Source organism: Bos indicus, chromosome 16 (assembly GCF_029378745.1).
Source record: "Bos indicus isolate NIAB-ARS_2022 breed Sahiwal x Tharparkar chromosome 16, NIAB-ARS_B.indTharparkar_mat_pri_1.0, whole genome shotgun sequence".
In the NCBI taxonomy this organism is placed as follows: Eukaryota; Metazoa; Chordata; class Mammalia; order Artiodactyla; family Bovidae; genus Bos; species Bos indicus.
In genome coordinates this window covers 70,022,798-70,041,061 of record NC_091775.1, presented here as the reverse complement: position 1 = coordinate 70,041,061, position 18,264 = coordinate 70,022,798, and the positions used below count along the sequence as shown (strand labels likewise).

The 18,264-nt window shown below is 46.1% G+C and overlaps 2 protein-coding genes across 3 annotated transcripts in view; one reads left to right on the top strand and one right to left on the bottom strand.

Annotated features, from left to right (window-relative positions):
• Positions 1 to 1,362, top strand: part of SMYD2 (SET and MYND domain containing 2) — a 53,205-nt gene extending 51,843 nt beyond the window's left edge. The window contains exon 12 of the mRNA XM_019976651.2: positions 926 to 1,362. Within this exon, the coding sequence (XP_019832210.2) occupies positions 926 to 1,006 (81 nt within the window). The 3' untranslated portion in view covers positions 1,007 to 1,362. The remainder of the gene's footprint in view (positions 1 to 925) is intronic.
• Positions 1,363 to 11,046: 9,684 nt separating this feature from the next.
• The window catches only part of PTPN14 (protein tyrosine phosphatase non-receptor type 14), a 190,219-nt gene continuing 183,001 nt past the window's right edge, over positions 11,047 to 18,264 (bottom strand). For both annotated transcript variants that reach the window (XM_019976219.2, XM_070768587.1), the window contains exons 18-19: positions 17,289 to 17,452; positions 11,047 to 12,185 (exon numbers count right to left, since the gene is read on the bottom strand). In XM_019976219.2, coding sequence (XP_019831778.2) covers positions 12,057 to 12,185; positions 17,289 to 17,452 — 293 coding nt within the window. In that variant the 3' untranslated portion in view covers positions 11,047 to 12,056. The remainder of the gene's footprint in view (positions 12,186 to 17,288; positions 17,453 to 18,264) is intronic.

Below are 18,264 nucleotides of genomic sequence, written 5' to 3'. Positions count from 1 at the left end.
CTCAGTTGCAGAGTAAGTAAACTGATTGCAGATCCCTGAAGGATAGAGTGGATCTGAGGAAGGAACACGAGTCCTGAGGTGAATGCAGGGGGTGAGGAGAGACATTTAAGTCACGTGATTCCTGAAGGCTTGCACTCCTGCTGGTTTGACATCTAGGAAGAGAATAGTAACAGAAAGGAAGGCTGGTCAACAGTCGCAAGCCGTCAAAAATTCCCTGTTTGAGGGAATGGGAATAATTTAAGTTTTTCTCTTTGTGAATAATACTTTTGAACACAGAAGAGCAAGATAAATTATTATGGATTACATTAGATATGTAATTCCTATATGCCAGACACTGTTCTAAACACTTGATGTATATCAACAACTCTGAGAGGGAGGTATTGCCCCTGTTTTATTTTACAGATGAGGAAACTGAGGCACAGAGTAGTTAAGTAAATTGCCCAAGGTCACACAGCTAGGAAGGATGGAGCCACACACTCTCTCTCATTTGAAAGAAACCTTATTAAATATATTCTCTCTGGATTCCTCATATGAAGCTCGTGCCTATTTTTAGGTTTTTAAAGAATACATAAAAAGACGTAAGCATACACTTTTCGAAAGGGAAAAACGATTTAGTCATGTCTTACGCATTAGTGATGTACACTAAAATCAGAAAGGTTTGTCCCTAAATCATTTCTCTATCATTTCTTCAGCTACTGAAGAATGTTTTCCTCAGCAATAGAGACTGGATGACTAGATATGAGACAATCTTGTCTTTTTCCTTTTTTAAAAAAAAAAAAAGCCAGACTGGAGGAGAACACAGGCTCTGAAAACCACTTAGTACCCTGCACCTTCAAGCAGAGAAGTCTAGCCTGAATGAAAGTCAGCCTAGGGGAGGGACAGGGGGGCTGGCTTCAAACTCTCAACCTGTTCCTCTCTCTCCTAGGCCATTGCCATCATGGAAGTAGCTCATGGCAAAGACCATCCGTACATTTCTGAGATCAAACAGGAAATTGAAAGCCATTGAAACTATGCTGACATTTTAGTTTTTATTTAAATCCTAGTGCAGAAACCTTCAAGGATTTGACTATTTCAAATCATTCACGTCACGCCAGCATTTCTGTAAACTCACCGAATGAAAACATGACTTACACTTAAACCTTACACATGGCTTACTTGGACATGGATCTTAATCTTTGACCTAAAATATCAAATGCATTTTTGAATGCTTTTTTTTTCCCCTAAGAAATAATGGCATGGTTTCATATATTATATTTCAGACAGATTGTGTCCGAAGATTTAAAGCTGTAGTTATTTTTCCCTTCATGACTACTGTAATGTTCTGAACAAACATGAATGAAGAGAATAAAAAACATAATCGTATTTGAAGTTTGTGTTTTCCTCTGTTGGATGAAAGTGAAAGTTGCTTAGTCATGTTCGATTCTTTGCCACCCCACGGACTGTAGCCCACAGGGCTCCTCTGTGGAATTCTCCAGGCAAGAATACTGGAATGGGTTGCCATTCCCTCCACCAGGGGACCTTCCCAACCAAGAGACCGAGCCCACGTCTCCCACATTTCAGGCAGATTCTCTACCATCTGAGTAACGAAGGAAGCCCCCTCTGTTGGTTGGGGGAACATCAGACGCATCACTAGATGGACAAAAGTCCATCTAGTCAAAGCTATGGTTTTTCCAGTAGTCATATACGGATGTGAGAGCTGGACTATAAAGAAGGCTGAGCTCTGAAAAATTGATGCTTGTGAACTGTGGTGCTGGAGAAGACTCTTGAAAGTCCCTTGGACAGCAAGGAGATCAAACCAGTCAATCCCAAAGGAAATCAACTGTGAATATTCATTGGAAAGACTAATGCTGAAGCTGAAGCTTCAATACTTTGGCCACCCGCTGCAAAGAGCTGACTCATTGGAAAAAGACCCTGATGCTGGGAAAGATTCAGGGCAGGAAGAGAGGAGGACGACAGCAGATGAGCTGGTTGGATGGCATCACTGATGCAATGGACATCATGAGTTTGAGCAAACTCCAGGAGATTGTGAAGGACATGGAAGCCTGGTATGCTGCAGTCCATGGGGTCACAAAGAGTCAGATGACACTTAGTGACTGAACAACCAGTGTATTTTTCATTTCAGTTATTGTATTCTTCATCTCTGGTTTTCTTTCTTCTCTAATTTTTTGTTAAAAACTTGTAACTTCTTGCTCTGTGCACCCATTCTTCTCCCGAGTTCTTTACAGTCATTACTCTGAACGCTTTCTCTGGTAGATTGCCTATCTCCACTTCACTTAGTTCTTCTGGCGTCTTCGTCTGGTTCCTTTGTCTGGAACATCTTCCTCTGCCACCTCATTTTGTCTGAATTGCTGTTTATATTTTATGTGTATGGTAGCTTAGTTACGTTTCTCAACCTTGGAGAAGTGGCCCTCTGTAGGAGACGTCCTCTGATTCCCAGCAGAACACTCCCCCTCTCGTTGCCCAAGCTGTATGCTCTAGGAGTTCCCCCTAAGAGGGCTGCATGTATCCTTCTTTTGGGGGGCTATGTGGATGGTCTGCTAAGTTTGGCCCCTAGTCTGGTTGGTTGTCATCCCTGCCTTGGATGGATGCTGCTGGTTAGTGGGGCCTGGTCTTGAGGCAGCTGGCCATGGAACCCTTGTGGGCCTTGGGCTGGTGCTGGCTCACTGGTGGGCAGAGTCAGGGCCCAGAAGCCGCCAGGGCTGTTGCCTGGCCCCTGGTGGGTGATGCCAGGCCCTGGATTTAGTGCTGGCCTACCGGCAGGCAGAGCTGGATCCTGGGGTTTGGCTACGGGGCTCGGAGACCTCAGCGCTGTTGCTGGATTGCTGGCAGGGCCGGAGGAGACCCAGTTCCTGGGTCTGGCTACTGGAGACTCACTGGAGACCGGTTACTGACACGGTTGGGTGGGGTCTGGGTGTCTGAAAGCTTGTGTTGCCCTGCTAGTGGGCAGTGTCAGGGACCCTCCAGGGGAGGGTCTGGTCTCTCTTTTGGGTGAACTCAATCCACTGCAAGACTGTGGTTTTCTTTGGTGTGGTGTCTGCCCCCTGGTGAGGAAGGCGGGTCTGGAGGCTCGAGCAGGGCTGGGGCCTGTCCGCGGGCAGATGGAGGTGGGTGCTGGACTCCCGGTGGGCAGGGCCCGGTCTAAAGGTGTGTCGAGAGGTGGCTGTGGGCTCAGGAAGCTTCTAGGCAGCCTGTGTACTAAAGAATGAGGCTGGGTCACTTCCCCAGTTAGCTGGTTGGCCCGAGGCAGCCCAGCGCTGGCCCCTACAGGCTGTTGGGTGGGGCCCAGTTCTGGCACTAAGCTGGAGGGAGGTTCCCACGATGGCACCTCCCCCAATGTCCATGTGGTAGAATGCCCCTCAGTATGGCTGCCGCCAGTGTCTATATCTGCAGGATAAGCCACGGCCATCCCTGCCTCTCAAGACCTGCAGCTAAGTGCCGCCCAGGCTCCTATCAAATTGCTGCTTTTTGCTGGGTCCCGAAGTGCGAGAGGTTTTGCGTGCACCCTTTAAGAGTGAAGTCTCTGTTTCCCCCAGTCCTGTGTGGGGCTGCTGAAATTAAGCCCCATGGGCCTTCAAAGCCAAGTGCTCTGGAGGCTTATCCGCCTAGTGCAGGACCCCCAGGCGGGAGATGGGGGGCTCAGACCCCTCACTCCTGTGGGAGAACCACTGCAGTCGAGTTATTTCCCAGTTTGTGGGTCACCCCGGGACCCAGGGAGTGTGGCACTTGATGATCTGCCCCTGCTGCCCCTTCTCGCTGCGGTTCCTTCTCTCGTGTCTTTAGTTGTAGATCTTTGCTGGTGGGATCCAGCTTGCTCATCAGTGGTGGTGCTCCAGACAGTTGTCATTTTGGGGGTGTTTGTGAGAGGAGGGGAGCTGAGGCTCTGAGGATCCCCTATCAGCTTTTCTTTTCAAACACAGTGTCATTTTTCTTTTGAAGACGTAGCATTGTCTTGTTGCCATGGTCAGCTTCTATGCAGAGACCCGTGTGTTTAGTGAAGTTTGCTTGCATCTCCTGTCACCCCATGTGGCTTATGGTGCCTCCCATCTTCATGACGTGAAACAAGCCGGGACGCCTCTGTGGGTGAGTGACTCCTTGTACAGTGATAGGGTTCAAAAGTGGGTTAGTCGCTGAAGTGGTTATAGCCCTGTTACTCAACGAAGAGACATGAAGTGTCCACCCACATCACTAGGGGCTCCCTGTGAGACTCTATGGCAGTTGATCAGTTGGCTGAAAATACGGGCCAGGGCTGTGCTCTGCCCTGCTCAGTCATGTCCGACTCTTTGTGACCCCCTGGACTGCAGCCCACCAGGCTCCTCTGTCCATGGGATTCTCCAGGCAAGAATACTGGAGTGGGTAGCCATGCCCTCCTCCAGGGGATCTTCCCGACCCAGGGATCGAATCCACGTCTCTTGTGTCTCCTGCATCGGCAGGCAGATTATTTACCACTGCACCACCTGGGAAGCCATTGTTTAAAGAGATGAGTCATGCTGTTAATAAACTTGAAAAAGACAAAAACAAGAATCTGGGTTTTCTATAACAGCCTCTGCCTGTCTTTTCTCCGACAGATTGGGATCTGAATAAATGGCAGTGGGGTGGGGCAGCACATTCTTGGCATTTAATAAGGGTTATCACTAGCAGTGAGAAAGCCCCATTTCTAGGCTCTTCACACTCCATTTACTTAGCAATTACCCCTTTCACGTTTTGTTCTAACAATGATGACTTTGGGAAATTTCAAACTAATTCTTCAGCGTGTTATACAGGAATGAAAAGTGGGTAGAAATAAATGGGCTTTAAAGAAGTTAAAAAGCAGTTTTTTCCCAGGCACATTTGCCTATGAAAATAATCCTAAAAGTAAGCAGATGCTTTTGACTAAGGCAAAACATACAGAGTACAGAAAAGATTCAACTGTTTTCTCTGAAAAAAAAAAAAGTTTATTGCATTTGGAAGTCAATAGATATCTTTTACAAAAAAGGTTAGAATAAAGATCTCACATTTGTAAAGGCACATATGAAACATTTAACAGCAATGACAAGGGCAGTGAGAACATAAAACAATACACAACCAGAACCAATATCTAAAGACTTTATAAAAACAGGTAAGAAACAGTGCAAAAATACTGTCAAAAGTCAGTTTCATACACTTCATAACTGCGTATAAAACTGGCAAGCATAAGCTTATTTACTGATATAAAAAAAGCACATAGAAGAGCATGCATAGATTTATTTAAGGCTTTTAATATCATCGAGAGAGAGTCTATAAAAGTGAAGTTGACATGTGAATATTAATCACTCCCCAACTCAGGGAATGTCATATAAACGTCTCCGCCTTCCTCTCTCCTTACAACTAGCTTGTCATAATGAGACTGGACTTCCATCTTGCACGGTAGCAAGTGGACACCTCGGGGAGAAGAATGTGTTCTCAGGATCCCAAGTCCCCACTCTGGAATGCATGTCTCACAGCAGTAACTCAATAGGCAGTTACATGTCCAGGTCAGCCCATGCCAGCCAGCCACGTGCGACTGACAGCCCTGCAGTTCAGTGGTGTTGGATGTCAGAAGGCTTCTGTGGACTGACTCAAGAACCTTAAGAACAAACCGGTTTCTACATTAGGGACTTGTCTGTACATCCGAAATGAGGCCTATTAAATGTCAACTGGCTTGAATGATATAACAATTGACAACATATTAAAGACAGAGACCAAGGAAAACTTCAAAATACTGAATTAAGTAGCACAATTATAGTCCAGTGAAACAGATTAGCATGTTACTTGATGTAACACAGGTTATATAAGGTTACATATTTAATAGTCATCTGCATATGTAAACCCTTTTTTATCCCATTTACATATATATGCTCAAGCAAGTCAGTTGACTACTGAAGGAACAAAGGACATACACAGGAAATCATCTCTGATAAAGAGTAACCTTACTTTTGAAAGGATAAGTTCGATAGATTTTAAAGATTCCAAACTGGCAAGAAAGTTCAGTCAAAGGAAGTTGCAGTAACATTTTACAATGTTCACGTCGGGGGCAGAAAATGGCTCTGAATTACAGCTCTCAGTTCCAAGCTGAAGGTATTTATTAGCTAACACTGCAATTCAGGGAGGTGGGCGGCCCCTGAGAAATGCTGAGAATACCAGGCACCTCTGCTCTGAGAGCCAGCCGAGCTCAACTCAGAGCAGGACTCCTGAGCTGTTAGCCAAACAGTTCCACCCCAAGGCACAGAAAGACCCCAATCCAATGTTTCCAGGCTTGTCCCCAAGACCTCTCTCGGGTAAGGTGGGCTCTCTGTTTGCCTTGAGGAGGAGGTTGGGAAGAAAGGTCCCATCACAGACTGGATGAATAGCAATCCTGCCCCTCCCTAGACAGCCTTGCAGCTTGTAAAAAGTCTGCAAAGAGCCCAGAGCTTCACCCGTTTCACCAGACCATCTAGGCTGTGTAGAGGCCATGATGAAAGGAACACGGTCTGCAGGAAGGGGCTGGAGACGATCTGACCACACGTGTATCATTATGCCAAAGGCAGCCACTGGGGATCCATAGAAGGTCACCTCAAAATAAGCCTGAGAGACGGCTGCAATCTTTGTTCAAACAGGACTGATCATTGAATCCAGCTTTTCTTTCATTCCTTTCTAGTCCTGAACGATAGTGTCAATCACCAAGGGGAAAGAGGGTGGAAGGTCAGCTTCCTGGTTGCTGACAGCACCTGGCTATTTTCATTCTGGTTACTTCCATTTGCCAGATTCTATTCCTTGAAACCATGCAAATGCCAGATTTTACTTTTTGAAACTATAGAAGCATGTTAAGGTAAGAATTAGATTTCCTAATTTTATAATTTGGAGAGATTTTAAAGAGTGATTCCCTATGACTAGATTCAACTATTTTGTAAGGGTTGCACCAGAAGGGTAAGGAAGGAAAAGGGGTTGCTGTCGAGAGCTGCTCCATAAAAGCAAATGAGAAAAGGAAAGATCGGCACGCAGGGTACTCTTAGAAAGGAGAGGGTGACATCAGAAAGTATTCCCACTTGTGCTCTCAAGTGAGCCAGGGAACTGCCATTATGTATTGACATCTTCCTGGTTCTCATGCCCTGATTACAAAGACGGCATGCTGGGAAGGGGGTGCTCCACTTTGCAGCCACCCGGGGGGCCCCCAGGAGGGACACAGTCAAGACGCCCAGGAGCTGCGATGGCTAACTCTGGAACCGTGTGGATGAGCAAAACATTCTGCTGAAAAGGCTGCCAGCAAAGGGAGGGCCACTAGCAAGCAAGGGGAGGGGTCTTCCTGAGCAGTGGATCGAGGCAGGCATCGGAACCCAGAATGTTCGTCAAGCTCTCTCACAACAGCGAGGACACAGTTTAAAACGACCAGCGAGGGTGGAACCGATCTTCCCACTGCAGTGAGGTCTTGCCTAGGAGTGCCGCCTCACTTCCACCCCCCTGACCTCGCAGAGAAGGACGGAGTAGGAGAGACACCCCCGAGTTCAAAAAGTTCTTTGTGAGTCCAGAACATTTTGATAGCAACTCCAAAGCTGATCTAAAAAGCCTTCCTCTTCCTCCCCCCATTTACAGCTCTTCTCTGGGCAAGCTCCTGGTGTTCTGGGGAAAGAATGGCCTTGATGGCCCAAAGCATGGCAGAGGGAACAGACACTTTCTAGACAGATGTTCATCACGGTCAGGCTTGCCCATCGGCTCATGCCCTCCTGTCTTAAAATGTCCTTGAATTTATTTTTAAAATGGGAAGGCTGACTGAAGCTGAACAATAGGAACTGATGTGCATCCTCCCTTTTACAGCACAAACAACAATAAATTATGCAGTCTTGTGACATCCATTGGGTGCCAGATATTCAATGCCAGCCTCATGGACGTTTTAATAGAGAACTTTTTAGTCTGGCCTTGAGAAAGAAGATGCAGCTATAATAAGCTGGAAAAAATAAGTAAAGTAGTGAGCTGGTAAAAACACCTACCCATCTGAGTTTCTAATGGAAATTCAAAAGCTCAGAGCAGGCAGGATAAAGGTTGGGTATTGGGCAAGCAGGTCATTGAGTTTCTCAGGATCCTGGGAAGAACAGCAATTTTCAGGGTAATACATATGAGTTGGCAGAATTTGATTGAATACACCTGCCCATTTCTCCCAGGAATGTTGCTGCTCCTTTCAATAGTAAGGTCTTCTGCCCCCAAATGTCTTAGAAGCTGAGGCAAAGAGAAGGACCACTCTGCTACCTTGCTCAGAGCTCAGAAGTGTCAAACATAATCTTAACGTCCTGGAGTTGGTAGGGCCAACTAGGACTATTTCAACCCTATAGGCCCATAAAGTTCTAGACCAATGGAGATTTTGTGCAGTCTCCATGAAAACCCCAACTTTCTCCATTGGAAAGTAGTGCTAGATGAATTGTTACTTTGCTCACAAAAAGAAATGACTAAATAAGAGCATGATAAATGTCTGATAAAATCCATAGGCCATAAAAAACACAGTTGCAGAAGAATCTTTGGTAAAACATGAAGAAACTGAATTCCCACAAAGAGCCACCTTAACAGCCCAACAGGAATTACCTGGTGCTTCTGGAAGTTTCTTACTCTAGGATGCTGACAGTTATTCCCAACATGAAAGAGGAATGAAGGGTAGAGTAACACTGATATGCCTGTGACTCAGTCCCCATTCCTTGAATCTAAGCTCCCTGGCAAACAGAAGGCCCCTGTGCTTACCCACCCTTTGACCTCAATTGACTGACAGATTCCTTCCCCCCTCAAAAAATCAATAATCTACCCACTTTCTCCATCATAGACACGACTGGACGTGGGGAAGAGATTTGAAAGCACACTTCGCTTTGTCGCTCTGGACACCTTTGGGCCCACAGATTATGTTCCATAACCACTGAGCTGAGGCCAGCTAATACAGACTATACATCAAGAAAGAACAACAGCTGAAAACCCCCAGACATGTGCCTGATGGCCAGCCCTGCTTATGAGAATCCAAAGTGCACTGACATCTCTGCAAAGTGTGACTCCAAGCCCCAGGAGACAGCCCACTCACCAAGTGAGGCGAGGGTCACTGCAACAAGGCCACGGGTTCACAGAGAGAACCCAGCGTACACGCTTTCATGTTCATTAGCTCTTGAGAAAAGACATATGGCGCATTGGGATCCAGACTAATCAAGGGGAAGAAACAAACTATACATATTAGGTTGATCCAAGTGAATTTCCTGTCATTGTAAATTTAAAAAATGGTCCAAATCCTGGAAATTTCATGGGAGTCAACCTGGAAAAGGAGAAGAAAGGTCGGCAGCTGGATCAGAGTGCTGACTTACTGTAGCCATCAGTGTTTATAGGAAGAGCTGAGTGTGGGCAGGATAAAGGTTAAAAGTGTCCTGGGCAGCCATGGACAAGTCCCACGGGACCCCGCCCAGTAGAGCCCACAGGGACCCTCTATCCAGGCCGATGGAGGAAGATGCCAGAGGACCAAGGGACTTGGAGGCAAATGACTAACGACAGTCAAAAAAATAGTCGTGCTTTTCAATCTAGGACCACAAATGTTGTAGAAGTAAAGTTCTCTAAGTTTATTACTCAAAACAGAACACGTGGAGATGTCCCTGACCTTACTGTTCTCTCCAGCTGAGGGGAGGAACTCAATTCCTTGCCTATAAAGGGACCAGCGATTGGCATCCCTGCGTAAAGCCACCAAATCCTTATCTGCTTCCCATCCAGGGAAAGAGATGGGTCTAAAGATAAATACAGCCAAAAGGCGGTGTCTCCTTAGAGCCTCAGGATTCCAGTCAAGCACAGCAGGACATGGGCTGGCTTTGCTGGCAGCCTCAGCCTAGCTCAAGGATGAAGACATCAAACTCAGCTCCCCCTGGTCCAGGGACCACAGCAAACAAGCATGAACCCTGGGTCAGCGCATCCAAATGAGCCGGATGAAAGAAACAAGACATTTCAACTGGAAAAGCTGCAAACCCAGAGGCCTGAAAGTGTTGGCGGCCTTGTGGTGACATAGTGTCTTTTTTTCCCCTCTCCATTTTTTATTTTCTCCCCACTGCAGCAACAGACCCCGGCAGCCCCAGCTTCAGACTTGCTATGTCGTCAGGAACTCATTCCAAAAGCTCTAACTAGATAACTAATTTAATACACTTTGCTTCAAGGTTTATTCCTTGGCTTGCTTCCCAGATATAAAGCATCTCTGGGCAATTATGATGCAGATGCCGCTGAAAGGACTTTAAATGGCTGCTGCTAATTTAACAGGAGATAGGTTGGCATTTACTGAAGATGCAAAAAGGAATGCAAAACGGGCTCAAGGACCAAAAGCATTTGTTTTTAAAAACAAAATATGGGGAATCACTTTTAAATGTTTTCCTTTGGGTTTCAATATAAACTCTGGCTAGGAAGTTGGATACCGAACCTACTTCTTCTCTATATTTTGTGCAATCAGGAATATTCCCTTGGCACCAAGTGGCAACATTGGTGAGTTGAAAGGATGTCCAAGAGTGATGGGCTCAAAGAGACTGCACATCTACTCGCTGCCCACATGAGAAATCAACAGTGCTCACATGGGGGCTGACGGAGGAAAGAGGAATACCGATGTGGTTCATCAAACAATAAGCCAGTAACTGCAGACCAACCATTAAAACATCCCTAACGGCAGAGGATCCCAAGGATGGAAAGTCTCTAAGGAAAAGGAAACAAGTTTCTCTCTGCCTGCTGATGATCCGTGTTCTGAGCATCTCCTCGTGAGAGCTATGAGCTCTGATCCACTGAAAATACATGTCATCCCAGTGGTTTTCCTTTTTCAGATCATTCAGCAGAATTCCAGACCCTAGGGGGCTCAGTAGAAGCTCTACTCCCGACTGATTCTTCAGTCCTTGGAGGAGAAGGGAAGAGACCCTCCCTCGCCAGATACTCTTGAGTCCAAATACAGACTCAGGTGTGAAACTGAGTTTTTCATAGCTGGCCAGGTATGAAACCAAGTTGATTTATACTCCAAAGCCCATCGGGAATCAGCTTCCACACCTGTTTACTGTTGTGTGGTGACTGGAAATAACAAAGGCACACTCCTTCTGGTGGGTTGGATGCCATTCTTTCCATGTATTTACAGCTCAAGAGGGGGAAAAAAAGCAGCGGAGGAATACATCATGGAATACCCACAAAGGTCAATTTTAAGACAAAAGCCACAACTGAAAAGTTGTACCAAGAAAAGCCAGATGACAGAAGAATTCCCTAAAGTCAGCAAGAGGGAAAGCACCCGGAACATGCTTTATTATGTACTAACCTATGAAGTTCAGGACAGTGACCAGGGAACCAATGGTGTTGTAGTTTGGTCACTCAGCATGTCTGACTCTTTGTGACCCCATGGACTACAGCCTGCCAGGCTCCTCTGTCCATGGGATTCTCCTAGGCGAGAATACTACAGTGGGTTGTCATTCCCTCCTCCAGGGGATCTTCCCCACCCAGGGATCAAACCCGTGTGTCTCTTATGTCTCCTGCATTGGCAGGCGGGTTCTTTACCACGACAGCCACCTGGAAAGCCCCCATCAAGCCACAGGAACCCCCAATATAAGAGAATAGTGTTGTTTTTCCCCTTCAGAAATAGGGTCTTAGTGCTTTATATTTTAGGATGCACTCATTTCCTTGCCATCTTTGATTTGGATATGAGCAATAAGGCTGATGAATTTCAGGGTTGGTCACAAATCTGGCTGCAACTTCACCAGAGATGTGTTCCCTTCTGCCTCTGCCCCCCAAAGGACGCACCAGCCAACCCTCCCTCCATACAGCCCTGTTTACACTGCAGATCAGTCAAAATGTGGTTCAAATGAAAAGGACTATATTATTGTGAAAACTGCCATAGGATGATTCACAAGTTATCCCGAGAGAGGAAAAAATAAATTATCTCATATAAAATAGTACACGATGTTTGTGAGTGATCTTGGCTCCCGCCTTCAGGGAGTCCGTGGCCTCTGCCTGCTCTGGCCATCTGCGCCCTGCTGGGAAACAGATGTTGTCTGGAGGTGTCTCCCCATCCGTGAGATGGAGCTGGGCCCCTCTTCTGGGAACTGCTGTCGGGGATGCGGGGGTTAAATGAGTCTGGAGTTTTGGAGAAACTGGATGAGGACTTGATAGACAAACTTGTACTGAGCGATGGTCTGGATCATAAACATTCTTTGCTCCCTGAGGAGCCTCAGCATCATCGGTACTTCCACCTTCTGCAAGAAAAGAAAAGATTCTGAGATGGTGGGCTGGAGGGGCTTTCCTTGGGTCATTTCTCATTCCCTTACCTGGAATGAGGAATGTATTTACTCGCAGCCCCTGTACAGGTACGGGAAGAAGCCAAAGACCGCCCCCTCTAGGTTACCCCCATCAAAGACCGTGCCTACAGCTGGAGAAGCTGGTTGTCCCGCACCACTGGTGTGATATTTTAAATACAGACCAGTCTGTTAGAGAAGACAAAGAGGCTGAAGTTAAACCCAGCTGGTTCCTCTCAAGGCTACCATGGCCCAACGGTAGGATTTAAGCCAGTTTTGGGTCATTTCTTCCTCTGTGATATCAGGATACCAATGCTTTCCTTTAACGCCATGCGGCCTTGACCAAGTCAGTGATGGTTCCTCAGCAATAACACGGGATGATAAACCATACCCAGCTCATAGGATCAAGTGAAGAAGTGCATGTAAAGCATTTAGCACAGTGTCTGGCACACAAGAGCTCTCGATAAAGACTACTCAGTGTCTCAGTCTTAGTGAAATAAGAACACCCGTGCCCATCCTGCCATCTTGCAGGACCTCGGGTATAACCACGTGAGATCATTTGTGTGTAAACCTTTAAAATGTCAAAGCACAATCTGTGGACACCAGTCTTGTTTGGAGTGATCGCCTTTAACTAACAATATCCTGAGTGTTAAATGAGATGGCCTGTGTGTAAATCCTTTGCGGATCTCCAATGGAGAGGAATGAAAACGGTGGGTCACCGGTGTCCTGGCGCGCCCTCCCTCCTGTCACTTCCATCCTCCTGGCCCAGCTGGGGCAGAAGCACCATGGAGTCCGTGTGCCATCGTGCCCTTGGCACACGCCCCCCCCTGCTCTGGGAGCGCTTAGTCCAGGGGAACAACCACACCCAGGAAACTACCAAGGACTCAGCAAGCATTGAAAACAGAATAATAAAAACTAAGTCATATGTCTTCTCCTCCTTTACTTTCCAAAGTCATTTCAGCTATTTCCAAATTTTGTGTAGCTACGATACCACACATGCCGTCCTATTTCGTTGAGCTTCTCCGCAACAAGTTAAGTAACACACACCACAGATTTAAAAGGGACAAGTCCCTGGTAATAAGGAAAGAGAAAAAAGCATGTGAATCCTCAAACTATTAGTCAAAATACAGAGCCTAGACCATAAGCTTCTGATGGTAACTAGTGGGTCTGTGTCTAAACTATATTCTGAAGTACCACAGAGCACCTACCATAGCAATTAACACAATGCACGATGAGTCTTGTTCTGTGTGGGGCCCTGAATGTAGGGATAGAATAAGACTGTTTCTACCTTGTGCCCATCAAAGGCTTTGACAAGACAGGCAGGGTCACATAGGAGCTAAGAGGTCCTCTCCCTGTGCCTCAGTTTCTCTTTGTTAGATGCGGGTTCTAATAGGGATTCTCCAGGCAAGAATACTAGAATGGGTTGCCATGCCCTCTGTGGGGTCATAGAGAGTGAGACATGACTGAAGTGACTTAGCAAGCTCACACACACTAGTAGGGCCTCTCTCATAAGGTCACTGTAAAGGCTACGAGTTGTAAGGCTCTTGAAATAGTGTTGGCGCATGTACAAGCGCTCAGTTGCTTCAGTTGTGTCAGACTCTTTGGGACCCCGTGGACTGCAGCCCACCAGACTCCTCTGTCCATGAGATTCTCCAGGTAAGAGTGCTGGAGTGGGTTGCCATGCTCTCTTCCCAGGGATCTGACCAACCCAAGGATTGAACCCAAGTCTCCTGCATTGCAGGCAGGCTCTTTACTGCTGAGTCACCAGGGAAGTCCCAGTGTTGGCACATGGTAAATGCTAAACACATGTGAGTTGTGGTTATTATAATATTTTCATGCTTCTCGTCATCGTCACCACCCCCTTCATCATCTCCACCACCCCCTTCACCATCTATATTACCTCCTCCACCACCACCATCTCCTTTCCTTCCACCTTCTCCTCCAATTCCACCACTATCTCCTCCAACTTCCCTACCTCTATCATCATCACCACCACCACCTTCATAGCACCACCATCACTTCCATTTGCATCTCCGCCACCACCACTATCATCATGATCACTACCATCTCCCTAACCTGTAAGACTCATCAAGGGTGGTTTACTAGCTGATGTGGGGCCATCTGGGGACAAGACCAAGGTTCCCCTGGTCCTTAATGAAATCCTTCAACCTGCCTTGAAGATTCACTCCCACAGGCTCCGCTGTCCATTGTCCCTAACTCAAGGAATCAGGAGGCCGTTGATGCTTTCTCTACCTTGTTTAGGAGGCATTTTCTCCCCTTACTCTATGAACAGGGGAGGAGGGAGTAACCGATTCAGAAAAGCAGCAAGATCAAGACATCTTGCTTTGTGGCTAGTGAGAACCTGACCTTTTGTAATCTAGCTGATCGAGGACAGGCAGCCAGGAGAGAGGATCACAAACCATGAAACTGGTGCATTCTGGAGGAAAAAAATGTATGGGCATTGAAATGTTACAGCCAACACCCAGTCACCAAAGGCAACAGGACACACAGAAGCTTCTCGGGGCAGCCCCGGAGATTCCCCTCCCATTGCTACCTCACAGCTGCCCAACTTCACAGTAAGGATCTTCGCTCCGATAAAAAGCATCTCCCTGAGAAAACTCAAACTCTATGGATTATCGACTAAAACATAAAGTATCCGAGATCCAGAAAACAGGAAAAGGAGATGGGAAGGTTTAGACAGGAGAAAAATGGGACACCCCATTTTATACTGATTTAGCAAAATCTTTTGTTTAAAAAAACAAAGCAACGTGGTCCCACTCCTAAAGTAAGGGTTTGAATTTTACTAGACAGGCCTGAAGCAGAACAAGTAGAGAACTTTTTTCTCCCTAGCCATCTACCAATAGCAGTTATGGGAAACGGCACAGATAAGGCTGACTATATTTGTGCTAGGGCAAGGGAAGTGAAAAATATGAGTCATCTTGCTATCTTGGAATATCAATGGGAACAGAAGTCGTTTTTGGACTGACCACGGGTTCCCGTAAAGAATGTTCTGGCACGCAGCTAGGCATTGAGGAAATCCGCTATGTCTGGATAAACCCTGTGGAGAGTCTAATCCCTGCAAGCCTTCACCAAGTCCACACAGGGTGTTCGTGGCCACATCCCTCACTCTGCACCAAGCTGGCTCTGACACGTGTTATTTATGTTCCCCTGGGCCAATGACATCTGGTGATCGATGAGCCTTCATGTCATTGCATTAGTGAGGCTCAGTCTTTGATGGGTCTCCAAAGAGCGCTCAGAACAGAGCGATCCTCCATGTCAGACAAGACAGAGAAAATAGCTTCTCATACTCGAAAAGGAGGAAAGGGGAGCGCAGGAGGGTACGTGGGGAATGGAGAAAAGAAGGGGAGTTTGTCAAAGAAACTGACATGAGGACAAGATCTCTAAGTGGAGAGGGGACGATGAGGCCCTTTCTCTTCCTCAGGAACCCACTGGTGCCACCAGGGGAGCTTGGATACACTGCAGTCATACGTACCCTGTTTCCACTGTCTCTCAATCCATCTTCCTAGCACTGAGTGGATCTGCAACTCAGTGGTAAGCCATTATTCTAATAGAAACTCCTAGAGATTTCTAGCAGTGACAGGGAAGCAAACAACCCAGAAATCTTCCGTGAGAAAAAAGGATAAAAACTCACAGGAGATGATGAGATTTCTGTGATGGAGACTCAACTGATTCTGTGATGGGCATTTCATTCCCCAACAGAATGTTTGTTTGTTTGAACAATAGGCCACATTGATATAATCCCTCTTGTACTTTTTAGCAGCATAAACATTCGTACGTACAGGCTGAAAGTTTCCAAAATTAACTTTTTATAGGCAGGGAACTTAAAACATCCTTTGAACATGTTTAAACTTGGCATTGACTGTTTTCCTAGACGTTTCAATATAATAAATTTCATGGGGCAATATTTAATCTGATTTTTCAAACCACTGATGCTACTGAGCAAATACATATATTGTTGGATAAATTCCTTCACAGAATGTGCATGATAACATCTCCTGATTTTAAAACTACCATTTCAAAAGTCTCCTTTGATTCGCCAAGTTATACAATTTGGAAATTGAACAAGAACCAAATGACACTCGGCGTTTGGAGGCAGAGTGAAGACAAGAAATAACTCGGGGCCAGGAAGTGAAGGACCTCATTTCAAACCTTGGCAGCAGTGCTTAAGAGCCACCTGGCACTGGGCAAGTCATTCGATTGTTTCTGGCCCTTGGTATCGTCATCTCTAAAATCAGAAAACGGACACAAGCTGCTATGAAGAATCCAGCTAAGAAAAAAAAAAATTAAAGCCATTTAAACCCCCTAAAGCCTCATGAGAATAGAAGGCAGATGAACTGGTTTTTAGCCTTTGATTGCTGTTTTCTCATCTCCACAAAATCAAAAGTCCCTCAGTGTAACTCTGACCTATAGCAAGAAGGGAATGCCATGCGCCATGTGGGCACAAATAGCCACAGCCCATGTCTAGTGGGAAAGACCCGAACGTGTCTAGCCTGGGCAAAGGCAGGCCATGTCTCTACCCTCAGGTCATCCACCCAGCTCTGCTACACACCACTGCCAACCTAGACAAGAGCAGACAGCCTCCTCAATGAAACCTCCCTCTGAAGAATGAAACAGGTTTTTAAAATACACACAATTTCACGGAGGAGTCAAGCCAAAATACATCCCAGAAATGCTTAAGACTCATCTAAACTATATGGACTGAATAACCCACCATGGAGAATTACCCACAATAAAACCAGACCTTCTACAAAAAACACTGCAGACTTTTGGAAGTTGATGCCAGTGATGATCAGATTTTCTAAATGTTTCCTTTCTTACACTTTGCACTCTTCTTCTATATTATTTGGGTCTCTACACAGAGCAATGAAAGGGAAAGACGATAAGGAAGATTGTAAATGTCAGAGTCCAGGTGAGAATCACGGGTCTGAAAACTCTTGTCAAGAGAGGAAACTAAGCGTGGAAATGGAAGGGCACAGGTAAAAGGTTGGCCATGGTGTAGCCTGGCCCCAGAGGGGAATGATTCAGAAGCCCGGAGAGACTTACTTCATTATGCTCAAGGCAGTAGATCATCAGCTCAGAAAGGATGACCACGCCGGTCCTCCCCACCCCGGCGCTGCAGTGGACGACGATCGGGGGCCTCAGGTTCCTGGTGCCTTCCAGCATGCTGTTGGTATGGCGACGGACTGACTGGATCTCCTCCAAGTAGGCTGCAAGACAAAATGCAAATCTCGTCACTGAAGTCCTCCACGGCTTTGCATACAAGTGAGGGGGGCAAAAATGACGGTGAATTTTTTTTTTTTAAGTGACAATAATTTACAGTTCTTACAAGACACTAATTATTTGGCTGGTACCCACTGTACAGTCCTGGATCCAGAAAGGACCAGCTGGGAGTCAATTAGTCCATGGGAGAATTTGTTCTTTAAATTAAATAGTTCTTTTTTTAAAAATTAAATTCTGTTTTCCCCTCTGCAAATCCCAAAGTCCCCCAAGCAGATGATTCTCGACATTACTTACAGCAATTCCTACTATTAACAGACTGGGATCAAAACACCAGCTAGGTCCCCTTGAAACGCCCGCTTGTCAGAGCCAATTTCTGGTGGGAAGAGCATCCATCTGCCCTTTCCTCCTTCCCTTCACTGAGCGAGTGAACATCAGCTGAGGCTTGACTCCATTTTCAGACTTTAAAATAGACTTTGGGGAGCCTGGTTTTCAGCTTGGATCCCTTGTGGTTACGTGAGTAGCTCAAGGTAATGGCCCCCCTTTTTTGGAGGCAATGTGTGGGTTGGGGGGTGCCACCTCCCTCATTGCTTCCAACATCTGCCTGGCCCCACAGGGCTATGCAAGGAACTGTTTAATATTCCAGTTGGTCACAAATGAAAAATTAGTCAATCTAAACCTTAAAGACTTTTTTTTTTCATGATCACAAAAAAAGGGAAAAGAATAATTGTAATCCTCGTACAGTCTAAGAATCAGAAAAAGTCGATTCATAGTTGAGATTTTTATAGTTCAGGGGAGAAGC